Source organism: Coturnix japonica, chromosome 7 (genome assembly GCF_054131305.1).
Source record: "Coturnix japonica strain WE chromosome 7, WE-NBRP24, whole genome shotgun sequence".
Classification (NCBI taxonomy): domain Eukaryota; kingdom Metazoa; phylum Chordata; class Aves; order Galliformes; family Phasianidae; genus Coturnix; species Coturnix japonica.
In genome coordinates this window covers 14,472,307-14,499,440 of record NC_140669.1, presented here as the reverse complement: position 1 = coordinate 14,499,440, position 27,134 = coordinate 14,472,307, and the positions used below count along the sequence as shown (strand labels likewise).

Sequence of the window (27,134 nt, the reverse complement as noted above, 5' to 3'; positions counted from 1 at the left end):
ATTTCCTTAAGAAATATGCCTTCAATATTCTTTTGTATATATACTTATTTTGCATTTTTATTCCCATGAGTGGTTGTTTTTCAGCACCAGTTCTTGTGCTGTGCTCAAAACACTGATGAACAACAGATTTATTTTTTTTTAAAAGGTGTTTATCAAATTTTCACATTCATTATTTTAAGATAATCAGGGATTGGGAGTTACACTTAGAAGCCCCATTTGATGTCTCTTACAAGGCCTGAATTTACAGGTGCTCCTGCTAGTTCTGGGGTAATTTGAATTCAGTCAAATGAAACGTTATGATGGAGGTAGGAAGCAATCAATGAACAGCCTTATTCTGTGTAAATAATTAAGTAGTTGCATCTAAAAGCAGACATTACATTAATACAAAATTCACTTCCTAGAAACAATTGGATGAAGAGGGGGCTGCAGTGCTAGAGCTTTGCTGCTAACCTTGCTGCTAGTGATGCAGCAAATTGCTGTCTCAGAAGAAAAAGAACAGTCCTTGATATACAGATTCTTTCATCTTTTGAGCTTATTGGGCTCATGAAGATATCAAATGTTTGTGTTGTTTTATGTTTTTTTGGTTGTTTTTTTTTTTTTTTTTCCCAAACGTCTCCTTTATTTTTGCTGGGAAATATTTCTGTATACCTTCTCTATTCGTGCATTCATGTGTCATAATTCTGTAACCCACCCTACTCTCCATTTTCAACACAGAAGATGAGATGGCATTAACAAAAAGAAAGGCAACACTGGGGTTAATCATCCGAATGCCTTCTTATTCCATCGTGATGCTTTTTATTGCCTTCTTTCATATTTTATCATCAGTATTTTGCCTGTTTAGATTTTAAACTGCCCTGGAGATTTGCTGCTCTAATTGTTAAGAGACTTTATACAGTATTCAGAGCCACGCTTTACCAAAAGCTCTAACATTCAGTTTTAACACATTTCCAATGTAGACACAAAATATAGACCATTTTTGTAAACAATGCACATAGTATGATTTTTTTTTTTTTAAACATTTTTTCTACATCTGAATCTTTCCCACTCGCTTGTTTCAGAAATACAAGTTTTGGGTTCTCCCTGTGCTACCAAAAGGTTATTATTAATGATCTCCATTTCCAATTTATCTTGTTTTAAAAGTAAAACCACATTTCAGAGGGCGTCTGAAGTTTCTGGCTTCTGCTAAGAAAAGAGTAGTACAGGAAGTGTATCTTTATATTCATTTTAAATCTTTTTCTAATATTATATCTTCATCGTGAAGATTAAAGCAAGAATTAAGTATGGTATCACTTCCACAAAGCGTTTCTTGATTTTACTTTCCAGGCTGTTCTGGAATTCAGCTGGAAAGTATAATTTTCTGTGCAGCGTCCCCAGATTTTTGTTCTTACGGAGGTGTGGCCAGCAGTGCCTTTTTCATATACCTTCTAAGTCTCCAAAATAACTCTCACAATCTGCTCCTTTTCCGCACCACAAATTTGGAAGCCATGTTGCAGTGGTACAAGGTCTGGCAGAGGTTTGCTTCTGCCGCCTTGCCATTGGTGTGGGAGTGCTCTGCAAGGAAACAACTGAAATCCCTTTTTAACCTAATTTGCACCTTGGATGGGAGACAGAGCAGTCTTTTGCCAGTGAACAGCCAGATTGAGTAGGTAAATGTTAGGGATTCTGGGACCACTCCCTTCCTGAGGTGGGTGTGAGGCTGAAGGTAAGTGTGCCACTGAAGCTTTAAGAGGTCGAAAGGTAACTCAGCATAACGAAGGTTGTTCAAAGGGCTTAAAAGGGTTTAAAAGGAACATAAGGTGGAATAGTAGAGAAAAAAGCACACAAAAACACCATAGTAGTAGGTTCACCTAACAGATGAAGAGAACAGGACAGGAAAAGTGAAGATGGAGTTTGAAAATGGAAGAGAAGACCGGAGAGGAGGATTTGCTTATAGATGGTTCCAGTGAGGGATACATGATAGGTGCTGTGAAAAACAAAATTGTATGGTGGTTATTAACAAGCAAGGAATGGTAAAAGCTGCTCACCTGTTGAATGTGAAAGAAGAGTGAAGATGCTGAGGTTGTGAGCCAGCAGAAAAAGAATGGGTGGTTACTGAGAGATCTTAGGTGGGGAGATAATTTGGTTTAAGGGAGAATAAATAGGAATTATTTCATTTAGAAAAGGTTGAGAAACCACATTGTGAGGTAGGAATTAATAACTTGAAATTGGAGGTAGGCTTACAGAGAGAGAAAAATTGCAGTTGCTTAGAATTAAGAAGGTTAAAACCGGGGACATTAATGATCTGACATGGAGCAAATGTGTGGGTGATACAGCTATTTTCCATTCTGCTTTCTATAAATACTGGCATCTTATTTTAAGTGCAGTCATATCTACCGTATTTCCATTTATAGAAGGATGTGGCTAAATTTCTCTATTCTAAAAAGAAAATAGACAGTAACAAAGTAAAATTTATCAGAATTACTATAATGTTACTAATTAGGAGTTGTCATGTTATATACAGTATATTCTGAATCATATACAATTTAAGTACAGTTTTTAAGAATAAAATTCTTCAGAAAAATAGAAATAATCTGCATATTGCTGGAATCAAGATAGTTATTTCTATTTCATATACAGATAAGGGGAAAGAAAAAAAGAGAAAATAGCAAGTATCCTTCAAAACTACTAAACTGAAAGCTTGAAAATACATAAGTGGTCTAGAAAGGATGGGATTGAGTTAAATGAGATGGTGAGAGAATTAAGGTGTTTCTGTATAACCCTCTGCCTTGAGACTATGTGGCAAGATTTAGGAGGGTTATCTTTGTTGTTCTTCATTTGTTAGGTTCAAGGCAGATGTCCATCGACATTAGAAAGAGGGAGAAGAGAATTTTAAAAGTGTTGTAGTTTTTTTTCTGTAAAGATTTATATGAAATTTGAAGCCTCAGCTTCAGTGCTGAGAGAAATGTGAGCAAGCCCCATACTCTTTTACAATAGCAACAGACTAAGTCCTCTTCTTTATTACTACTAATTGAGAATGTAATATTTGTCCTGGTAATTGTGTGGAAGAACATTGATGGTGTGGTTTTTTTTTTTTAGATTAATGTTGCTACGTGTTTTTTATCAGGTGAGAAGCCATTTCGTTGTGATGAATGTGGTATGAGGTTTATTCAGAAGTATCACATGGAAAGGCACAAAAGAACTCACAGTGGAGAGAAGCCTTACCAGTGCGAGTATTGTTTGCAGGTAAGATGGTGTAGTCAAATGTTTCACAGTTAAAACATAAAATAGTTGCCAGTTCCCAAGCAGTACACGTGGGAATTTCTCCAGCTGCTGTAGTACTGTACATACATAAAATAATGTTATTTTTAAGTTACAGTGAGCTGTCTTGGTGCCTAGGTGAAGCAGTCGCAACTGTCCGAGGTTGACTATTGATGTATACAAAGTTGTTTGACACTTCTTTTGAAATTAAGGAAATGGGGCAGCCTACGAGTAAAGTTGTTAGAATTAGTTTCTTAGCAATGATGTATCTATTTTTGTCTAATTACAAAAATATATATTCTGCAGTATTTCTCCAGGACTGATCGTGTGCTGAAACATAAACGTATGTGCCATGAGAACCGTGACAAGAAACCCAACAGAAGTGCCACCAAAGTTGGCTTTTTGCCATCGGAGGAAGATTCTGGTTTCTCTACGCCTATGAAAGACAGCTCCTTGCCAAAGAAGAAAAGGCAGAAAACAGAGAAAACAAAATCTGGAGATAAGGACAGTACGGATAAATCAGAACAGAAGAAGGACAAAAATGACTATTTGCCTTTGTATTCTGCTAGTACGAAAGTAAAAGACGAATATATGGTAGCAGAATATGCTGTTGAGATGCCACATTCTTCTGTCAGCGGGTCACACTTAGAAGAAGCAAATTCTGGAGAAATACACCCACCCAAGCTCGTTCTCAAGAAAGTTAACAGCAAGAGGAGTCTTAAACAGCCACTTGAGCAAAGTCAAAGCATTTCACCTTTATCTACGTATGAAGACAGCAAGGTTTCAAAGTATACCTTTGATCTTGTGGATAAACAAAGTTTACTGGACTCTGAAGGTAATGCTGACATTGATCAAGTTGACACGTTACAAGAAGGGCCCAGTAAACCTGTACACAGCAGCACTAACTATGATGATGCAATGCAGTTTTTAAAGAAAAAGAGGTATCTACAAGCAGCTAGTAACAACAGTAGAGAATATGCCTTGAATGTAAGTACCATAGCATCTCAGCCTTCTGTAACACAGGCAGCTGTGGCAAGCGTCATTGATGAAACTGCTACAGCTTCAATATTAGACACACAGGCACTGAATGTTGAAATTAAAGGCAGCCATGACAAAAATGTCATTCCAGATGAGGTACTACAAACTCTGTTAGATCATTATTCACACAAGGCTAATGGACAACATGAGATCTCCTTCAGTGTGGCTGACACTGAGGTGACCTCCAGTATATCAATCAATTCTTCTGAAGTATCTGAGGTCACCCAATCCGAGACAGTCGGAACCAGCTCTCAAGCTTCCTCATCAGATAAAGCTAGTATGTTACAGGAATACTCAAAGTTTTTACAGCAAGCTTTGGACAGAACTAGCCAAAATGATGCCTATTTGAACAACCCAAGCCTTAATTTTGTGACTGATAACCAGACTCTTACAACCCAGCCAGCATTTCCTTCCATAGAGAAGCAGGTCTACACATCTATACCCGTCAACAGCTTTCGCTCGGGAATGAACTCTCCATTAAGAACAACTCCAGACAAGTCTCATTTTGGACTAATGGTTGGTGATTCGCAGCACCCTTTTCCATTTTCAGGTGACGAGGCAAATCATTCTTCCTCCTCCTCTACACAGGACTTCTTGGAACAAGTAACTTCTCAGAAGAAAGCAGAGGCGCAGCCTGTTCATCAAGCATATCAAATTAGCTCCTTTGAGCAGCCCTTCAGAGCTCAGTACCATGGGGCGAGAGCTGGAATATCATCTCAATTTAGCACTGCCAATGGACAGGTGAACCTTCGGGGACCAGGGACAAGTGCTGACTTCCCAGAATTTCCCTTGGTGAATGTAAATGACAGCAGAGCTGGGATGACTTCTTCACCCGATGCCACAACAGGCCAGACTTTTGGCTAAGAAATCTTTGTAAATAATACTGGCACTTTAGATCACATTTGTCAAAAGGGGGTTGCTCTATGTAAGATGGAGTTCTGTACAGCTTTTAAGAGCGCTATGTTAAAACAAAAGTAAGCTGATATTAGCAAGACCAATAACTGCTTTTTATTTTTTATTTTCTTTTTCCTGGTTAGTAACCAGTAATTGATCTGCCTCACGTCGTTGCCCCTATCAAAGGCAGACTATTAGTCACTTGTTTGAATCCAGTAATTATTTTAACTTCTATAAAATTTAAAATAAACAGAATCCCCAGGTAAGACTTTCCCCCCATGATTGCTTCCTTACTGGTTTCCTCGTGTGCTTTGGGAAGACAGCTTATTGTCTGCTACTATTCACATTGTCATTTTCAAGCTTGTCAGCGTAGTCATTTTTCTTCATCAGGGAATCAACATGTACTAAACACACAGAATAAACTACGAGTTTCAAAGTCAAGCAGATATGGCTTTAAAAGATGGCATTTTCTAGCAAAACAGCCTCTCTCAAAGAGTAATCTTAGATCATATGCCCTTTGTTTCTGCTTTCCATTACCTTGAGTTGTGTTTGGAGGACAAAATGAATTCTGGTAGACTAACTCTACTGTTTAAAAGTCGAATTGATTTAAAATTCTTCAACCAGTTTTTTAAGCAAATAGGTAACTGCTAATGCATTTACTTCGTTCCTGAAGTAATGTGTGTTTCTTTGTACAGCTGAATCTAGATGTAACTTTTTAATGACTTTTCATACGCAGGTATCAAGGTTTTGAAGTTTTAGTTACAATATTCTGTAGATAACATTCCCAATTACATAATGCTTACACAAACTGTGTATTCCAAGATTTAAAAGCTTAACTGTACCTTACCCTACATACTCATGATTAACATAGAGCACTTAGTCTATTTGATAGATTCGATTCCTCAAAAAAAAAAAAAAAAAAAAAAAAGTTAAAAAAAAATCTAGATTTGGGGGTTTGATGTGGTTGCATCCTTTTCATCTCATACAGCTCCAATTACTGCTTCCACTATACAGTGAGATTGGGTATCCTGAGCTTCTGTCTTAATTCTCTGTCTAGAATTATGACAGTTCAGCTTGCTAAATTAATCAGAATATCCCCACAAGCTGAAGAAGCGGGCATTCAAATTCCATGCATCGACTTAAAGTTTGATTAGAGAAAGTCATTAAATTTCACCAACCAAAACCGCTGAGTAATGCCAGCCAATGGGATTTATCTCTCAGCATAGATGAGCGATCAGTTTTCATTGCATTTCACCCTATAAATAAACTACAAAGTTTATCCCTGTACCACGAATATGGTTTTTTTGAATAGTACTTTGTCTTGAAGTATACGGTATGGTACGATAAGTAGTTCTGTGTGCATTTTTAAGGTGGTAAGATTTGAGTAGCATAACTATTGTGTAGTTTAAGTTAACAATTTACAGATTTTTGAACTGTATGTTCATAATATTGCACCTTCCCTAAAGGGACACTGTCTGGTAGTTTAAGGCAGTTTAAGCCTAATGTAGGCTGATTAACCAGGGAAAAACATGCACACGCAGACACGTGTGTGTGTGTGTGCGTGTGTGTGTGAATATATATATATATATATATGTATGTATATATATATGTATTTTTTTTTATAGGATTGCAAACATTCTTTTACAGCACTATTGCTAGCTGGTATTTCTCAGATGAAGCCATCAGGTAGGAGAAAATACTGCATCTCAAGGAGCTATAAAATATATCTTGTCTTTTGAAGGGACTTGAGCAGGGCACAAAATAGTCCCCACCTCTTCTGGAAACAGTAGCAATATTTTGCTTTTCCTTTTTGATAGGAACCTGATTTTACACAGTCTTTTTTTTTTTTTCCCCTCCCCCTCATGGTATCACTAGTAAAGCACTAACTTCACTTGGTACAGTTCAGGGAGAAGGCATGTTTGTAATCCATGGCTTGCTTCCTGCATTGCCAGGAAATACAGATCGCATAAAATTCTCACTAAATATTTTTGTACGGGAAAACAGATCATGTTTTGACTTGTGTGTTTAATATAAGGAAGGTGTTTCTGCATGTTATCACTTACCAGTAATTTGGTCTGAATATTTGGCCCTGAGTTTAAGAAACAAAAAGCAATGTGCATCAGGGGAGAAGAGGTAATTTCTTGTGGACTATTAATGATACATGTAAAACAAGAATTATTGGAAAGAATATTTTCAACCCGATTCATGTCTCTGTTTTAATTCCTTTGTGGTCAGTTGGTTGGTTTTTGGTTCTTTTTGTTTGTTTGTTTGGCTTTCCATTCTGCTTTGCACAGATGTAATAAATATGGCCCCCATAGCCTCGAAGCCACCTCCTGTTACACCTGTTTTGTTCTCATAGTTCTATTTCCGTGACATCCTCGCTTGTGCTGCCTGCTTAATATGTTGTTGACATCTTTGTTCTAATCTCCCGTGGTTGCAAGTTGGTGACCATAACTAGCACTATTTGTTATAAATATGACGAGCAGCAAATGCCAAAAGAAAAAGGAAAAACAAAGAAAAACCAAGTATGTGTTGGGGCAGGGAGGGGGGGGGTGTCTGGGGGAGGGCAGCTAGATTATTACTGCACTAGTCTGGTCTGGTAGGAAAGTAAAAGGAATAAAAAGCCTGAATCTCCCAAAGCAGATTGACTCACTTTTATTTAACGGAAGTCACTGCACTGATTCTCTGCTGTGAGAAAGTGATGGAGGAGTAGGAGGGAGCGCTGTTGCTCCACGCCATCTTTGCCCTTAACAAATCTCTGCTTGGGTACGTGAGTGAGCAGGCTGTTGTACGGAGGGAAGGGATTCACTCTTCCCCAGAGCAAGGTGGGAGTCATCTGAGAACATGTTATCCCTTCTGTCGTAGTTCCTTCTCCAGTCTGCTGATGAGCCATTACAGCTATCCTCAGTGCCTTAGGACAGGCTGTGAAGTCCCAGTGTAGCCTGTGGGGAATATCTATAGGATTCTCAAGTACTTGATCTGCCGATGCTTGAAGCTTTCTGTGATGGAGGAGTTAACCAAATACACTGCTATCATTTCCTGAGTGCATGCCCTTTCATTCTGGAAAAAGTCTGTATGTAGCTCTGGGAGACTGCTCTGTGTAAAAGCTCGTGCTTTGTCAATAATTATTTAATAAGATTTTCTACTGCTAAAATTCTGCTGCTTCTAAATCTGCTACAGATGCATGTCCTTCGTTTCGAACAGGTCGGTGTTGGTTTCTGTTAGTTTCCCGTGGATGTCCAAAAGGGCTGTAAAAGCAGCGACTTTGCAGTTGGTTCTGTTCTTGTACTGCTGTGTTTCGGTCGCTCAGCAGAAGTTGGGGTTAACATTTGTATTGCACAGAGCGAGCAACACAGGTTCTTTCTGAAGGGTCGTGCAGGCTGCAGGTGTGTGTGTGTTAAGGGGGAACTTTTTGCGGCTCTCCTCGCCATAGAGCAACAAGGAATTTTTTTTTACAAAAGAGGAAATGGGTAATGTTTACTACCAAACTATATATATACATATATGTCTGTATATATAGACACATACTCATAGGCCATATTTTGGACCTAAATTACTTGACAGTGTCCCTTTTAGCATGAGTCCTTTGGTATATCTTACCATTCACGTAACAGACGATGAAGGAATCAGCTTGTAATGGTATCCTAATAAGCATTTACGTTTTCTTTTGATTTGAGAACGAATTAATCACCAATGGCGAGGTTTAGAGAGAAGGATTAATGATGTGCGTTGCTGTACACTGGTTTACAAAATACATAAACAGATTGGAAGATAAAGGAATTTTGTTAACGATCTCGTGTCTCCTAGTATTGTCTCGAGGAAAATTATGTTTCAGGAAGAAAATAGGACAAGAAAGAATCCGCATGAATTGACGCTTGCATTATTTTTCTCTTGTACTTGCCTGTTTTTTGGACGAAGGGAACTTTTCATTGTTAATTGAGAAGTACAGTAAAATCTTGCTAATTCGCTGACAGCTAACCAGAGCATCCCATAGGTTTCTATGTCCCCTATGGTCTCTCTCTTCCCACCTCCCTGTGATGTTCTAAAAAGTACAGTAGCGAAGTCTCGTATGAGTAATACTGTACTGCTTCACCCCAGTATGCTGCAGAATCTATGTCAGTATACTGGGAGGTACAAAAAGCATTGCCAACTCAATCACAGTTGTCAAAATAAACGAACAAAATACCCTTTGTGATGTGACATCCTTGCTTTCATTGCCTGCTTCTTCACTGCTTTCGAAATTGTGATTTCTAAAGGGTTTCCGAGTCATTGCTGCGAATTATTTGGGTTCTACTGTAACTTTTGGAAGCATTCATGTTCTCCTCTGAAAACTTTCCACCTGGACGTATACATGATATTCCATGCTTGTTCAGAATGTTTTTATGGTGTTTGTATCACACGTAGTGACTGTTTGAAACGAACCAGAGTATTTGGCTTGAATTCACTCTGAACTTTGCAGCATTGGATTTCTTTGTGTATGTATATTTGCTAACTAAATATTCTCGGTTTTGGGAGCTTTGGGTTTTGTTTTTCTTTTTTTTAATTATTCTTTTTGGTTGGCTTGTTTTAATACCATTACAAATTGCAGGGAAAACCCAAATGCTCCAGGGCATACGTTTAACAAACCCAATAGGCAGAAATCTGCTTCTGCAGTCGGTACCAGCAGGCATGTGAACTTTCAGATTACGTGGTTGGTACTGAAGCAAGCTCATCGTGTTACTCTCTGCTAGTTTTAATTGTCTTATGGAGATTGAAGCCTTGTAACTTTGAAAGTCCCTTCGACTTACGGTGATGCATGTTTGTGTTAGGCATGTAATGCATTTAGCTGAAGCTCACTTTGCAAGGGGCGAGTACTAGGAAAGTATTACTGCTAATGGAAAGAGTCGTCTCTAAGTTAAAACTTCAACCCTTGTTCAAGTTGAAATTGCTTTGTGTCAGGGAAATACATTTATAGTCGCTTTTGCTCTACTCTGCATAAAGAACCTTACGTTTCCTTTTTAAAATAGTAACTTTTGGTAGGAAACACAAAGGCAAGCAAACGTTTCTAAGAGTTGTTTCTTGCTCTCCTTAATCCAATGGATGGAAAGGTAATATTGTGTAAACAACATTATTTTATTTTTTTATGCAATATCGTGCTGTAAATATGATTTATCAAACGAGGATGTACCTATGATTGAATCTTTGATTCTGCACAGTTAGAGTTTATATATAAATATAAATGTGTCTTGACAATCAAGGACTTATGTCAGTCTTCCTTTATGATGTTTATTATTGTTATGCATTCCATTTGTTTGAATCGAGTACCGGCGTGGAAATTTGTATTGTCTGTAAAGTATGTCATGTTTTTATAGCCTGTTTTGAAGAAGAAACAACAAATGCTGTAAATAGATCCGGACTGATGGCAGTACCGCTCTGTTGGAAGGCGTACGATGTTGTACTGTTTGTAAGCAATAATACACGGCAGTGCTAACTTGACGAGTAGCATAAGGATAAGTTCCAAAAATACCTTTGGGGAGTCGATAGCCTTGAGTTAATGAATATTCTTAATCATTTTTTTATATATAAATCCAAACGTCCTCCTGCTGGAGTAGGTAACATTGTTTACACAGCACAATCTCAGTCAGAGAGAGGACGGCCTTTAGATCCGTGGCTTCGTCCGTGCACACTCTGAGTCAGAAAGGAATGGCTTGGCTGCACTTCTGCGAGAGGAGGAAGACTGCAAAAGTCGAATAGCTGTGTCTCTAAAGGAGGAGAGATACTATTCTGCTTGTGTGCTGATTCCTGACAATTCCTCTGCTTAAATCTGGAGTCCTTGAGTCCTGATACTGAACTGATGAGACTTGGGCCCTCCTGTAGAAAGGAGCAGTTCTCTCCGTATTTCATATGCAGTTTAAACAGTGAACTTACAAGTCACGTGTTCAGTTGAGTTGTGCGTTATTTTTTTCCAGTTATGAGCTATGAGATGGTGAGTTTATTCTGATAAATAAACGAAACGTCAAACTTATAGTTTGAATTGAGTAGGGATTAGACTGTACAGAGCAGCGAAGCTATTTGAATGCGGTCATCACTGCTTTAGAACCTCTCCCTCCCCCCCCCCCAACCCCGGTTTATAAATGTATATGACCTACATTTTATAGAAGAGAAAATGTTTTTAAATGCTAGTCATTTATATAATATGTGCTTTGAAGGATTTGCTAGTCCACTTCTGTCACTTTTAGTACACTGGTATCTTTTATATGTAATGTATGCTTTTTATTATTACTGTAGTAAAGCATTTCAGTAGGAGGAATTTTGCAACAGTATGAGGGGTTGAGATTTTCCTTGTCGGAAATGAATTATACTGGACTTTGTCTGTGTAGTCTTGTCTTTCTTTTAATGCTGTCTGAAAGGGAGCTTGGCGTTCAGTAAAGCAAGCGACCTCCTTTTATGTTGAAGGCATACGATGTTGTGCTGAATCGGATCTGGAAACGTGATGGATTTGAAGACAGAGCGATTGGTACAAACCCTGAAGAAACTGCTCTGGAAAACCTGGTGATGTGTATCCAGTGGAACACTGTTACGGTGCATTTTCTGACCTAGTATTATTTTCCTCAAGTCCAAATGCCTTCTTCATACTTCAACTAATAAACAGAAAGAATCCATATAGATGAATTTAGGATAATAGATTTATTTCAATGATTATACAGCATTTATTTATCCTATGGCATCTATTCCGTCCGTTTATTATTAGGCAAAAGATGATAACCTGAATTCCATCGGTAGAAGCGTGTATATAGATAAGAGATGGTTTTGTAGGAGCCGGGCAAGGATGAAATTTGTATATTCTTTATGACAAAAAGCAGGATGGGAGCCTGTCTGTATTCCTGGGAGATGAGGAATTCCCCAATACAAAGAGTGTGTGTGTGTGTGTGTGTGTGTGTGTACATATGTGAAGCACGCATGGGTCTCCTGGCAAAAGCGATACAAGTGTAAAAGGATTTAATGTAGCTCGACACATGACTTATGTTTAGTATGTAAAAGAAGCGTATAAATTTCATAATTCAAGAAGACAAGAATAGTTTTGCAGGAAACAAAACTATTTGGATAGCAGGCTTGACCAAATAAATGTTTTGGTTAAACTTGATATATTTTAAATGATTCTATTTCTGCCTTTTATTTCCGCCCTAAAAGCAACTTAAAAGTATTTTGGGAGTTACTCTGATCTGTTCCTTTGACTGTGAGTGTAATTTATATCATGGTTTACAAAACGTGGCATGAAGGATGGGATTGTTTTATCTGTGTAATGCAATGAAAGATGGCTTTTTTAACATAATCACGGTGAATGGTATTGTATCCTTAGGACTGATTGATTCATTCGGTGGCTTAATGAGTTCCATCACTTTTGACATCGTTGTTTTCTTATGGTTAACTTAGTCATTTGGGGCTTATAATACCCTCCTATGTATTGTGATACTAAGGGAAGTTATGTTTTCGCTTTATTTTTAATTAAACTAATAGTTTGATAATTTATATTTGCAAATGATGCATTTTAAATGTGGTCACTTGCTGTTTGAAAAAAAAATAATAAAAATATAGAATACTGTTTTATGAATAGACTTTTTTAGCAGTATTTTTCACGTTAGTGAATCTCAAACAAGACCTGGTGGAGGCAGACGGAGGCTCACGAAGGTGCAGGTTGTGTAAGAACACATGGGGGTAACTGGAGCCATTGAGTTGTGAGGGTATTTGATTGTGATGTACGATGTTGATGTGGGTTTTCTGCTCCTTTGGATCTCTTGTCACCTCTGCTTATAGAAAGCAGAATATCTGGCCTTAATTCTAACCTTGGATCTCATAGAAGATTGTGCTATTGTGGCAGTAGAGCCACTTGGATAGGAGCTCGTGGTGTTGGGTAGCTTTCCTTTGACAGGGGCTGCCCACATTCCTGCCCCTTCAGCGCTGAGGCCATGAGCTTCACTGCCTCACTCGCTTCTGAAATCCAGAAGGAACACAGCAATGTAATTCAATAGGCCTTCGATTCAACCTTATTCTACTCTGCCTGCTTCAGTATTGTTTTTAAAATAACTCTCAAAGAACTTGAAGTTCTGTGTTGACATTCATCTCCTGTCGTGATTACTCTGAATTGTTTTAGGTCGAGCAGTGTTAAGGTGAGGGTGTGCTGTGCAAAGTGCCCTGGTAAGTAGCACCGGCTGCCTTGGCCGTGTGTCGTGGAAGTAAGAAACCAAACCCTGATACTTTCTGCCCGTTGACTTTTATACAATGTCAAGATACTAAAGCAATACTGAAAAACAGGGCATTTTTTCAATGCTTTCATGTTGGAAAAGAATTACCAGAGCTTACGTTTTGTGTTCAGTGAGGAACAAGAATCCAACTAGCTGTGTTTTCTGCTAGGAGGAGGAAACAGTCTTCTGCTCAAAGTGCTGGTTGTTTATTTAAAGGGTTGAAAAAATATCTTCTGTTGGAATATTTTCCTTGTGCTTCTCGGGATGAACTGTTTTGTAGCTCCAGGGCGGTTCACGACAGAGAGAGAACTTTGGATTGAGGGAGATGGGATGGAAGAGTGTCTGAGTGATCAGCTGTGCATTGCCAGATCAGCAGAAGACAGTTGCCTGTAGGACGCCGTCTGCTCTTGTGTCTGCTTTAGCTGTCAAGCCGAGGAGCTGCGAGAAGGGAGCTGGAACTGGAGCTGGAGCCCTGCACGTGCTGCCCTCCCCAGAGCAGCGGTCCTACAGGTGAGCTGCCCTGCACTGCCCTCCCACCTCGCCAGGTTGAGCTTCAGGTCCGCCTCATCCCCAGTGCAGCATCTCTGAGTGCCAAAGGCAGCCTGGCTCATACAGAAAGTGCATCTGAAGCTTTGGTGAGGTGCCATCTCAAAGTGGGGTGGTGGCAGGGATCTCCTGCGGCCCATGACATGCAGAAAAAGCATCACTCCTATATCTGTCCTACTGGCTGTGCCAAAAGTTGCTGGTTTTCTGCTTGGAATCACCGGGCAGCTCCCCTTGCCCTGTACCTTCTCCCATCCATGCAGTGCAGGCTGTCGCCTGACTTGTAGCTGTTCCATGTGTGTGTAGGAAGTCATGGGGGGTGGTGAATTAACAGCCAGAAGCGCTGGAGATATTTCAAGGTACTGCCACGCACAGCGTGCTTTAGTTTACTAGGAGCTACTGCTCTGGTGTTCGGGTTCTCTCTCTATACACTCATGATTCTTTAATGAAAACAAACAGCTTTGCACATGACAGCGATGCAGGCGTAGCCTCTACGCAGGGTTACGCGGCAGCTGCGGGCAATGGAAGCGGGAGGCGGCCGCTCCCGTGCGGAACTGAAGCGCTACTGCCCCGTAATACCTGCCGTCCCTCCGGCAGCTCCGCACGGACGTCCTGCCCACCTGAGCGCTGTTAGGGCCGACTCCAGAGGTAAAGGAGGGCGGGCGGAAGGTGTTGCCCGGCACACGTGGCGGCGTTCTGGGCCATCCCCCACCTGCCGTCGGGAGGAGGCGGTGCCGGGGGCGGCTGCAGGCGGCAGGTGAGCGGTGGGGCCGAGGGGAGGTAAGGGGGGAGAAGGTGGGAGGTACTGGGGGCTGGGACTGCGCTATGGGTGGGGATGGGGAGGGGGGAAAAGAAAGCGAGATAAACGGCAAAGTGTGGGGGGAGAGGAGAAAGAAAGTTAAAAAAAGACCAAAATGGGGGAAAAGGAAGAAAAATAGAGGCAAAAATGGGGGAAAAGGAAGCAAATACGAGGTAGAGAAAGGGAGGGAAGAAACAACAACAACGAAGAAGGAGAGAGTAGGAAGGGAGGGAAAATAAAAGAAGGAAATAGGAAAAGGAAGCTGCAGCCGGGAGATGGAGTGGGGCTGCTGCCCCAGCAGTGCTGAGCAATCGATCCCACCGCTTGTAGGGTGCTGCAGTGCGGGGCCCTATGGGCGTCCCAGCGCTCACGATGTGTGGGGCTGTGCTCACATGGCCTTTATGGCTGCTGGGGTAAGAAAATAACAGGGGAACAGCCTTGAGCAGGTTGGGAGCTCCCATGTGTAGCAGTGCTGCTGCCTTATTTCCTTTACATCCCCGTCTCGCTCAGGGCCTCACAGTCAGGTGGGTTTTTCTTTTTAACGGGCTGCTTCAGTGGCTCTATGAGCTAAATGAATGCATCCATACAGGTGTATAAGCTGCTGTAGAATTGAATAATAGAAGAGGGGGTGATAGCAGGAGAACAGTGCCTGCATATGGATTTGGAGTCTTCTAACTCTAAAAGAAAAGGAAAGAAGCCCCTCCTCTATGTGGCTGTAGGTATCTAGGAGGGCAGTGGTTCCTTCTGGGTCAGCTCCAGGAATGAAACCCCCAGAGAAGTGCTTGTGCCAGCTTTTCCCTTCTGGTCGGGTCATGGAATCATTAAGGTTGGAAATGACCTCTAAGATCACTGAGACCAACCATCAACCCATGCCCACTGATCACATCCCTCGGTGCCACATCTCCATGGTTCTTGGACATTAACAGGGACAGTGACTCCACCGCCTCCCTGGGCAGCTGTGCCACTGCTGTTCTATTCTTTCTGAGAAGAAATAGTTCCCAATATGCAACTTGAACCTCCCCTGGCTCAACTTAAGGCTGTTTTCTCTTGTCTTGTGGCTTTTACCAGGAAGAAGAGGCCAACTCCCACCTCACCACAACCTTTCCTTACCATCCTTGCGCTGCACTGGAAGAGAGGGGGGTAGCAGGGCCCTCTGTCAGACAGAGAGTATGGAGGCAGGGCTCTAGTCTGCAAAACAGTGCAGCAGAGGGGAAGGTGATAAGTGCTGTGCAACTGTTAGTGGTGCTGGGAAGTGCTCTGTATGTATCATGTCATAACAGCGCAGGAGAATGGAACAGAATGAGCAGGCGCCAGATTTAAAGCCAAGTGAAAGGAAATACTTCTCCCAGACAGCACATAAGGAAGCTGTGAAGCCAGTGCTGCAGGATGCTGGGTTTGCCAGGAAAGGACTGAGCAAGGCCCACCAAGGGCTGTTAAGTGATAGAGTTGAGAGAGTATTGTGGTGGTGCTGTGCTCTGTGGTTCAGCATTGGACATCGGCTCTGGCTGGTTAACAGCCTCACGCTTCTGCAGGCTGAGAAACAGCAGCAGTGCCTTCTGTCAGTCCTCCTTCCACAGGAACTGCACTAAGACCATGAACCTACAGCGGGGGATCGGGCGCTGCAGGAGCTTGGCAGAGGAGAAGAGCTGATGTGCTGGGCTCTGATCCACCAGCTGCAGGGCAGAGGCAGTGTAAAGGGCACGATGAACATCCCGCATGGTGCCAGAGGTGAGGGCCATGTGCAGGAGCTGTTCCACGAGGAGGCCCAGCAGGTATGTGGGAGCCAGCTCTCCTTGCAGCCCAGCTGCACATCCCCTGAGGTTTCAGCTGTTGGCTTCAGCAGCTCTGAAATTTGCAGGTGTCCTTTATCTCCTCTAGAAATTCAGCGTTCTCATCACTGATCTACCGGCTTTGTGTGATGACAGAGCTATTTGAACCTATCCTTCCAGCCCCAGTCTATCCAACTGGGTTTGTCTTCTACTCTAAGAGATGCTGCAGTGAGCCTGGTCATCTTGATGGGGACCTCAAAGCTCTTCTACTTCCCATGCCATGGGCTAGCTGCCACCTACTAGATCAGATTGCCCAAAGCCCCATCCAACCTGGCCTTCCAAAACACAGCACTTCCTAAGTTGGAGCTAAGTCACATCTTAGCATTCATTGGTGGCAAACCGTGTGGCTGTAATGCTCATTGACCTTCACACCACTTCTGCAGCCTGTTTGGAGAGTGTAAGAGGTGAATCTGAAGGCTTTGCTTTCCTCCAGGGATCCCAAACGCAGAGCAGACCCTGGTGGAAGATCCAGCTGTTTGTATGGGAGCCGGTGCTTTTTGGGACGTGGGATGGCGTCTTCACCTCCTGCATGATCAACATTTTTGGAGTGGTTCTTTTCCTGAGGACGGGATGGCTTGTGGTGAGTGAGGGCTGATTTGGTTGAACGTGGGGATGGGAGTAGATCATTGTCTCCTTACCTCTTGACTCCATCAGAACCTGAAGCATTCTTGGTTTTGCAGAGTGCTTGTAGCTTTGCAGAGCTACAAAATCAGGTGTATCCCTATGGCAGCTGAGATGCAGTGGGGCTGTTCCCTCGCTGACAGCAGGGTGCAAACCCCAGCCCTGCATTGCACTGATCCCTGGTGGGTCGGTGCATGGGTGCTGTGCCTCTTGCAGCTGAAACATGGCTCGTGCTTTCTGGTGGGAACTGCAGGCTGGAGAAGCCAGGATGATTCTCTTAGCTCCACTTTTCTTGCTCTGATTTCCTCCATGTCTCCTCTGACAGCGAATTACTGCTGGAACGAGCACAAATAAAAATAAAGTAAGTAAATAAAAAGTGGAACAGCTGGAAGACAGCATGAAGGGGAAGGGAGGAGAAGTCAGGGCTGGCAGAGCACACGTGGCAGAGGACACACATACGTGGATCTGTTTGCCATCAGGCTTTTGCTGTGAGCTTCCAGGGCTGGGGCTGGTAATGCCTGCAGTTGTAGGGGACCTCAGTCTTCCATGTATGTTCAGTAATTGCTGCACTGCTGCACTGCCCAATTACACTCCATCCTTCCAGCGTGCATGCATAAATAATCAGGGCTTTTGCCTCCCAGTTCTGCCTTCCTCCCACTGGTATCTGTAGGAAGGAGTTAGGTCTCTCCTGGCCCTGATGTTAAACCTTTATTCTGCCTAAAGCCTCGTGTTGCCCATTAACCAGCTGCTGCGCTTGCCCGCTGCCTCCTCCAGGATCTGCAGAAGCCCAAGGCCATGTGTATGTTTGCATGTGTGTGCTTTTCTGCTCTTTTTTTCCTTTTTAACTGAAGCGTGTCGTATTTATTAACCCTTCTAACCTCCGGGTAAGCTATGGAGGAAAAGGAACAATTGTCCTTTTAAAGGAGTGTTGAGTTGTACTGGGCTGTGGGGCTGACCCCGCCAGCAGCTGCATTTGTGACAGGTCTTGGCTCTGTTCCCTACTGACCAGATAAAGCCCTGTCAGCGGCCGCGGGATGCTGAACCAAAATAGGATTTTATGATGATAGTAACATCCTGGATATGTTTCTGTTGTTTGCAAAAAGCAGGAAAAAAAAAAAAAAGAAAAGAAAAAAAATAGAGACCTGGGATTTCAACCAGCCCCAAGGATGAGAAGCAGTGATGGTCATAAACAAACCCGTATCAAGGCTAGCATGACCTCAGAAACTACCGGAGTGGGAGGAGAGGGAGCAAGGCTAGAGAGGAGCAATGGGACAGGGCCTGAAATAGGAGCCGAGGCAGAGGAAGGGAGGCCAGACGTGAACTGGGCACTGGGAGAGGCTCCTGATGATGCAGTTGGGCTGGCTGTGTGCTGCACTAAGTGATTTGTCAGCAGAGGGAAGGTGGGCTGGAGCACGGAGCAAAACCTTTGGAAAACAAATTACAGCCGTGAGAGGGAGGTTTGGAAGGTCCTGAGTGCAGAAGGGGTGCTTGAATTTGCATGGAGGAACAAAGTGCCTTCTCCTTGGCTCTGTGGAGGGCATGCTGTCACTGCACGTAGGAAATGCAGCCTCAAATGGGCTGCCCCAAGCAGCATACCCCGCACTGCACGCAGGCTTTGCTGCTTTACACCTTTGGCTGCAGCCTCTCCTCCCTGGCGCTTCCTCTGCCCAGAGCAGGAAGGAAGTTTTTATCAGCAGGGAGAAATCCTGCGTGCAAAATACGTGTGAGGAAATTGAGTGTGAGAGCCACCTGCTACTTTGCATACATCAGGCAGATAAAGCGGTGGCCTATGAGCGCATTATTTATCTTCCAGGCAGTGTTTCCCTGGGGGTTTTGTTCTTTGTTATCGTTTGAGAGGATCAGAGCTTTTAAAAGTAAACGTTGTGATAAATTAAAACTCCGGCATGATGCTCCTAATAAATCAGGTGTCACTAGTCCCAAACGTTTGGTTTTGAAGCTACTTTTTGTTCTGAAGGGGTTCTGTTTGTTTGGTTTTGGTTAATACTTCATTTTCAAACATAATGAAACAGGGCAATGGCAGCAACCCCCTCCCCGTGGTCGTTGAGTCATTGTTTGACATCATCCTTTCTCAGCCAGAGGCCGGAATCAATGATTCATGCAGGAGCCCAGTGGTGGAGCAGAGCCTTATCATGGAAGGGTCTGTCCAGCCGCAGGACGAGGCAGCTCTCCTTCAGAAGGGCATCAATAGGATCTGTGAATGTAGCAATCAGTTACATTAATGATATAGCTGGGTGTCGAGGTAATGAAACCTGTGTGTCGAGGTTTTGTTCTTCCTTTTCATCTGTAATGACTCCATAGGCATTGATCACAAGTGACTAGAAGAGGCTGGGTCCTTTTTCCATCTCAACCAATTTTTCTTGTGTGAATTGGTTTTTGTTGTTGTTTTCTCATTGCAGGGAAACACTGGTGTTGTGATGGGCATGTTTCTGGTGTCCTTTGTGGTCCTGGTTGCGCTGGTGACGGTCCTATCTGGAATTGGGGTCTGTGAGAAGTGCAGCATTGGAAGTGGAGGCGTCTACTCCATGATCTCTACTGTCCTTGGAGGTCAAGTCGGGGGCACCATTGGGCTCCTTTATATTTTTGGCCAGGTAATTAGAAACATGAAAAGCTAATTAAAAAGAGAAATCAGAAACTTAGTCTTTCTGAATGCATCTGTAAGAGCAGGCCAAATGGCACTTGGCATGGTTAAAATGGCAAAGGAGTTGGTTTTTGTGCATAGCATCCCAGCCTTGGTGCCAAGACACGCCTTGCCCGTAAGAGGACATAAATCCAACTGAAAGACAGGGTGACCACCTAAAGCAAAGAGCCCTTTGGGCTGCCACATTGGCCTCGATGTGCTCACTGTGCCCTTGGGGACATGGGGATACATGTGGACTGGGCGAGCCATGGCTACTTCTCCAAGTGGGGCAGAAGTGGAGCTGGTGTGTGATGGGAGCTGGGCAGAGGTAAGGGCACAGCTAAGTGGCACAGCTTCTGTGTTTTCTGAATGGCTCTGAGGAGCCGTGGTGGTGGAGCACTGAAACACGTGTAGTAAACATAAAGAGTGGAAAGTAATCTCTTAAATCTGTGGTAACTTAACCCCCTCCCACTGTAAAGATGTTATGAACAGTCTGAAGTGTGGTGAGCGGGGAAGAATTTTTATTGAAGTTTGTTTTCAAATGGCTGACTTGCAGCAATCTCTGAAAACCCTTAAAAAAACACAAACCAACAAGAATCCCCTCTTCTCCTTTCACTTCAGATTAAAAGCAAGCATCCATAAAATACAATTTGAATGCAGTTATAAGCCAAGATATGGAAATGGGCCACACATGAGAATCCTTCCTGTAATATTTTCCACTCCTGCTCCCCGAGTGGACCCTGTCTGGGAAAGCAATCAGGTTGTAGCCTCTCCCAGGGGTCGTAAAACCTGGCCTCTGGCAGCCCCGTCTCGTAGCGAGGCATCCAGCTCACATGGGGGCTGTGGGGTGGGAACTGGCAGCTTGTGGAGAAATGCTTTGCGTGCTCCCGAAAGCTGATGTGTTTCCCTTCTCTTTGGCTGTGCTCAGCAGACTTTTTCTGCCTTTTACTGCACCAGCTGTGAGCTGCATCTCTGCTGCAGGCTGCACACAGGGAGCTGTAACTGGTCAGAAGTGACGCAGGAACTGGGGACGTGGTCCTGCTGCCTTCAGCAATGAGAGGCTGCTCAGCATCCCGGGGCATATTGCAGAGATGGGCTGGGAGCCAGCGCGGGGTCCTCTAATGATGCTCTGGAGGGAATGCTTCATCACAGGGATCATAAAGATTGGAAAAGACCACTGAGATTATCAAGTTCAACCCCAAGCCATCTGCACCATGCCCACTAACCGTGTCCCTCAGTGCCACATCTCCATGGCTGAATACCTCCAGGGATGGTGTTGAAGCTCTCCCCTGCTCTGCTCCTTTCTGAGTGTCCTCCTAACAACCCATGCTGGTGCTGATATGCAGCTCTGTACCCTGGCTTGGTTTGCCAGGTATGCTGTGTGCTAAAAGGGAGCATTGCAGAAATACTTGTTCTGGAAACCTCTGGAACTGGGATTGCAGCCCCACAGGGTGATCTGAGGGCTGAACCTGCAGCTGTTTTCCTGCCCTGTGGATGTCCCATCCTATGGACTGCTGGCCACCCAGGAAGAGTAAGGGAAATAAACAGCTTTCCCGAATGCTTGGGGAGCATGAGCTGCACAACATGCACTCCTCAAATGTGCAGGCTCCCTTCCAGGAACGAGACAGGGAGCTGGTGAAGCATTAGGCTTTACATCCAAGCTAAATACAGAGTTAAAAGTAAACCCTAGGAAGCAGGGAGGGGAGAAGCATGTGGCTGCTCTTCAGGCAGGTGTTTGACTAGGAGCCTTTTTTTCCGAGGAGCTAAACAGGTTGACTCATCCTCTTCTTCCTTGGCTAAGCCAGAGTGGTTTCTCTTGGAATGTTAATTGGGGGTAGATTTTAAAGCCAGTGGAAAGTTGCTGGTTGCTACTGAGTTTACCCAGGCAGTACACACTGTGCCTTACTCGCACTGCCTTGACAGCGTCCTCTGTTGTGGCAGTAAGGTTCAGAGCCCATGGGCCAGAGTCACCTTAAACATTGCAGTGTGGCAACAATGCTCTGGCTGAGCCCTGCTGCAGGCACTGCACCCACGGGATGCTCACAGACCTCTGTCCTTCAGTGTGTTGCAGGTGCCATGTACATCACCGGCTTTGCGGAGTCCATTGCAGGTGTACTGAACCTCAGCAACATCTGGGCAGTGCGGGGCATTTCCCTGGCGGTGCTGCTGGGGCTGCTTGGGATCAACCTGGCAGGGGTGAAGTGGATCATCCGCCTTCAGCTCCTGCTGCTCTTCCTGCTGGCTGTCTCAACGCTGGACTTTGTCATTGGGTCCTTTTCACACCTTGATCCAGGTAAAGCTGAGCATTGGGGAAACAGGCGTTGGTTCTTTTGGGGTTTTCTGCATAGGCATCTTTGCGAAGGTACACATCTAGGCAGAGGTAGAGCTCAGGGCTATCAAATATGGTTCCTCTTAGGATCAGGGCCTCTTAGAGCAAATTGGCCAGGGCTGTTACAACTTTGTATGGAGGAGATTTTTCCTCTGGAGGCCTGGGGCATCCTTTAAGCCCTGGCAGTGTGTTGTGCAGCCAGCAGTAGCTCTGGGCTTCCCAGCTAAGGAAGCACAGCTGAATTCCTTGCCCAAGGCAGAGACTAGTGGTATGGAGAAGGGAGCTGCTGGGGTTTCAAAGAGAATCCTCTATTACCTTTCCACAGCCTGCTATGAGGCAGCATGAGACAGGCAGTGGGGGCAGCTGGGCATGGGCAAGGCAGAGGGATGGAGTTCCCTGAGCCCACTTCCCCTCTCTGTCATCCCTAGAGGGGCAGCACAGGAGCCCACCGCAGGCTATGAGGAGCTGGTGAACACTGCAGCCAGCCCTTCAGCAGTCACTAAGTGTAATTAGCTGAGTAAACAGAAGGTGTCACCTTTTTCTTGAGTTCCACTGCATCCAAAAGCACCTTAACGGGGGGAAAGTTCAAGAAACCTGCTAAAGCAGCTCGTGGAAAGGCATCTGCGTTTCATATTCAGCACGTGCTCAGCATGGAATACTTGGCATGTCTTGCAGGGAATGCAGCTAGCCTGCTCCAAGCAGCTGCTGTGCATGGTAGTCCTTTTCTAAAGGAAATCATGAGGGTTTGCATTCACTTTGTGCTCAGAGGTGACCTTCGTATAGGTCCAGAGACCTATAAGGAGAGAGAATTAGGGTTTTTTGTTAGCTTTTATGGGTTTTTTTTGTTTGTTTGTTTTTTGGTTTTTTTTTGTTTTGTTTTGGTTTGGTTTTTTTTTCCTGTTTTAAATCAGCTTCTGTTTGAGAGGACTGCCTGAGCTGAGGCTGGATGCTGCATTTCCCCAGCAGGCCTCTGAGTGGTGCATCAGCACCAACAGTGAGCTTGGCCTCTGTGGACTTGGGTCTCTGCTGTGCACCACTAAGCAGAATGCCTTCCCACCAGTGCTGGGAGGGGTGTGAGCAGGTCAGAGAAGGTGCTGAGGATCAATGCTGCCACCAAGCATCGTCTGCTTGGGTTTAAGTAACCTCCATGAGTGTGTCTGTCCATCCCAAAGGCCTGGCACCCGAGTCTGTGTGTGGTTACACTGGGTGGGGACCCCTCGCTCGTCCCCCCCTGTTCCTCAACCTCACACCCAGGCGTGCACAACACGGGATGTGGGCCAAGCTCTCACTCCCTTCCTGTGGTTAGCCTTTATTTTTAGTTGTAGGACAGGCCCTATTTAGACAAAAGGGGTTCTCAGCAGGACTTCCCGCTGCTTTCTCCTTTCCCTCACCATGGCTTGTCCTGCTGTGGGGAGCACTCGGGGCCGTGGTCCCTTCCTTCTCCAGATGTGGCTGTCCCTGCAGAGGCTGCAGGGTTTGGCCTTGGAGTGGAGCCAGGAATCCCGAAAGGCACTGCATGGAGGAGAAGCTGTAAAGAGCGAGGGCAGGAAAAGCGAGTGTTTGTGTGTTTAGGTGCATGAGGAAACGAACTGGAAAACAAAAAGAAAGGTGAGATTCGCTGTCACTCAGAGGCAGACTTGCCTTGCCCAGACACCATCAGACTGCAGCATCCCTCCTCCTTACCCCCAAACATTGGCTCGGTCCCAAGACCCAGAACCTCCTCTGGGGGTCGTGGAATACTAAATTTCCCCATTGGACCCAGCCAGTGCTTCCCCAGTGATGGGTCCTTGTTTCAGGTCACTGTGGGGGACAGGTGGTAAGGAGGGGGACTCCCATGCCACTTTCTGCTGGGCTCTGAGCCACCCCAAGCTCAGCATCACCTCCAGAAATGGACATCCCCTTTCTACCCCCCCTCCATCTCCTCATGGCTTTCTCTTCTTGCCAAACCTAATGCAGGTTAATCGAGAGCAGACAGATGGGACCTTGTGTCCGCTACGCTGCCGAATAACATGTTGCAGGCAGAACAGCAGTGCTGGGGTTTCTTGTCTTGCATCAATTCTGTAGGTCCGTGCTTCAAAACCAGTCTGTGTTGCTTCAGGGTGGTGGTGGTGGGGGGGGAGCAGTGAACATAAAAGAGAGGATGCTGTCTGTCCGCAACCAGCTCCTCAGAACATCGTGTGAAGCTTTTTGGCCTCTTCACGTACTGAACATTAGAGTCATGGAAAAAGAAGATAAGACTGCTGTTAGTGCCCACACTTTTATTTTCCTAGCATATCTCTGCTAATTTTTGTGTAGGGTGACTCCCAAATACTCCCTTCAATTAGGCGCCTGCTTTCCTGTTTTGGCAGTTGCTCACAGGTACCCAGCTACAGCCCAGAGCCTCTGTGCAAGCAAATGGGGAGGGGTGGGGTTATTTGTGGGGAGATCTGGTGTTAATTGGGTTGTGCTTTGTATTGGTGGTGAGATGAAAGGACTTGCAGTACAGCAAAAAATGCCCCCAAAAGCAGCCTCTTTAATGTACTTAGAAGAGAGAAAACATTAAAAGTAAGGATTCTGTTGGCAGCCTGTTAGATAATGGGAGGGTGGGGGTCTGGCTGAGTGAGCAAGGCCTGAGGATTGCTTGGGCTGGGGCTCCCTCCTGCAGCTTGTCTCTCCTGGTGGAGCCCAGGCAGCATGCTGGGGGGTGCTGGGAGGCCTTGGAGCCCTCTGAGGCCCTGAGCATAACCCCTGCTTGCATCTAACCCCCTGCAGCCTCTGGATGTGCTGCTGGTTGGGATCATTCTCCACACAGACCACATCCTTTGTGTCACCCGCTTCTGTTGTAGTTTTTTAACAGTATTCTCACAGAGATCTGAAAAAACCTTTATCCTCACTTCTTCCTCTGAGGATGAACCTTGGGAAGGATTTCTTCTCCTTGGGTGTCCCGTGGCTGTGTGGGAGGGAACATTTGCATGGGGCTGCTCTAGCAGAAAGGGAACCTGCAGCTGTTAACATGATGTGTTTGTAAACACGCCGGTGCTGTAAAGATCCCTAAAGCAGTGCTTTGGTGACTTTGATGGATTGAATCAATTAAATGTATTCACATATATTTAACATGGAAATGATCAAAGCTTCCTAATCAGAGGCTTTTGCTTGGCCTGGGCTATTCTCTATTGTATTTTTGGGCACGAGGGGTGTGCCCCAGTTTTCTAAGAGAGGGTGCAGGAAGGATGTGTGTGTCAGAAGATGATCTGCAGCTAATCCCAGAGGCTTTATCCAGGCTGATTGCTGACTTCCTGGCTCGAAACACATCTGGAAACTGGCATCATATTCCAAGTAGGAATCACGGAGTGAGTGGCAGCAGTAAATCCCGCTTTGCTACTGAACGAGGTAGAGCTGGTGGTGAATAAAAGCAGGAGGCTGCTAATGCGAACTTTATTTATTAAAAAACACGCGGTTGCTTTCCCCCAGGTTTTTCCAATTATAGCACATTGAATCGGAGTGACATCACCTTTGAGTGGGGGCCAGCCTATTCAACAGTCTGGCGAAGAAATTTATTAACTGGTTACCTGCCAATTGTCTGGGCTAAGAGCTGTGGCACAGATGTGTTTTGAAAAGTGATAACATTGTTAGGGGGGCTTGTTTAGGTACGGGCAGGAAAGCTGCATCAGTCTCTCTGTGAAGTAGGTATTTAAGGCAGTTTGGTTAAAAAAAAAAAAAAGAATAAGAGAAATATGTAGCTTGACCTGTCAGTTTTCTGCATGGTATTTCCACCGCATCCCCAGCAGCATCTCCCGCAGTGGTGATGAGGAGGGGATGAGAGCTCAGGGTCCCTGAAGGCTGCCACTTTTTCCTTTCTTATGGCTTTTCTTCAGAATCTGTGGCCACCTGGGTTGCTGTTCTCTTGCCCTGTCCTTGTGGGCTGGACCATAAGCAGCCTGGCTGAAAAGCAGGTCATAAGGTGATTCAGTGCTCCAGTTGTTGCTATCCCAGGCTGTACCCTGATACCTGCTGCTGAAGGGACATGAGAACCTGCTGATATCCTTCTTAATGTATTGAACCTCGCTGAATATCTGTGGTAGCCCCCTTGAGTTTCATCCATACAGGAGCAAATGTCATCCTTAGAGTGTGTAGTGTAAGGGACTGTCCTAATGTTGGTTGATAACCCTAAAGCATACCACTGCTCTGGTGGGCAGGCTGGGAGACAGGGCTGGCTCTGGTCCATCCCTGGAGCAGCTGAGGGTTTACCTTTATCTAGTAGATGCTAGTTTGTAACTCATTTAGTAGCAACAGTGGTAGGAATTAGTCTATTGGTTCAGCTTGTAATAGTACTGGTGTGATAAACACTGCTGCTGCAGCCTCCTGTTGCAGGATGGGTGATAGCCCTCATGATTTATCAAGGGGATTTTCTACATGGTTCGTTTAACCTTTCCTTCCTTTGCTGTTTCCCTGTGAGGCACTGCTAAGCTCATCTCCATCCAGCTTACAACTAAACCCTAAAACACCTCAGTGGCTTTGTTGGTGGATCCCCAAACAGGGCAGGGAGCTGGCTCGGCTGCAGCACAGTGCCCTGGGATTTGTGCATTATTAGACATTGCCTTCCCATGGGCTTTCTTTGATAAAGCCTCTGGGTTCTCTGTTTTAGCAGCAGCTTGTTTAATGCTAGGGACCTCACAAGATGGTCTGGATGTGTAACATCCCATAATCCCTCCATCTTTCCGTGTTTAAACTAGACAGCTTTATTTAATTGCATTGATGTTTTGTGTGTGTCTGTGCCACTACATGGTTCTTTTCAAATGATGGAGATTTTGTGCCTCCTTGTATTCCATCCCTGCAGTGTTTAATTCCTGACACAGTTCAGCTGTGCCCTGAATCAGCTTTCCTTATTAAGGGCTTTAACTTAAAAAGATGATTTCTGGATATTGGATTCTTTCTGCAGCCACTTTGCTTCTAATTTACATTCCTATCCTGGGCTGCAGAGGAAACTTTGTGCAGGATATGGATT

At 44.5% G+C, this 27,134-nt stretch overlaps 2 protein-coding genes across 18 annotated transcripts in view; both read left to right on the top strand.

Moving 5' to 3' along the window:
* Positions 1-10,405, top strand: part of ZNF148 (zinc finger protein 148) — a 34,402-nt gene extending 23,997 nt beyond the window's left edge. For 10 of the 14 annotated variants that reach the window (XM_015868717.3, XM_015868716.3, XM_085552376.1 and 7 more), the window contains 2 exons: positions 3,104-3,222; positions 3,544-10,405. In XM_015868717.3, coding sequence (XP_015724203.2) covers positions 3,104-3,222; positions 3,544-5,139 — 1,715 coding nt within the window. In that variant the 3' untranslated portion in view covers positions 5,140-10,405. Of the gene's footprint in view, positions 1-3,075; positions 3,223-3,543 lie in introns of all 14 variants that reach the window. The other 4 variants (XM_085552371.1, XM_085552370.1, XM_085552375.1 and 1 more) reach the window with 1 other exon arrangement.
* A 4,172-nt stretch (positions 10,406-14,577) lies between these two features.
* SLC12A8 (solute carrier family 12 member 8) overlaps positions 14,578-27,134 on the top strand; it is a 42,417-nt gene continuing 29,860 nt past the window's right edge. Inside the window, exons 1-5 of one of the 4 annotated variants that reach the window (XM_015868718.3) lie at positions 14,578-14,691; positions 16,311-16,505; positions 16,996-17,142; positions 19,601-19,792; positions 21,883-22,114. In XM_015868718.3, coding sequence (XP_015724204.2) covers positions 16,383-16,505; positions 16,996-17,142; positions 19,601-19,792; positions 21,883-22,114 — 694 coding nt within the window. In that variant the 5' untranslated portion in view covers positions 14,578-14,691; positions 16,311-16,382. Of the gene's footprint in view, positions 14,692-14,891; positions 16,506-16,995; positions 17,143-19,600; positions 19,793-21,882; positions 22,115-27,134 lie in introns of those variants that run through there. The other 3 variants (XM_032445993.2, XM_015868720.3, XR_014947913.1) reach the window with 3 other exon arrangements.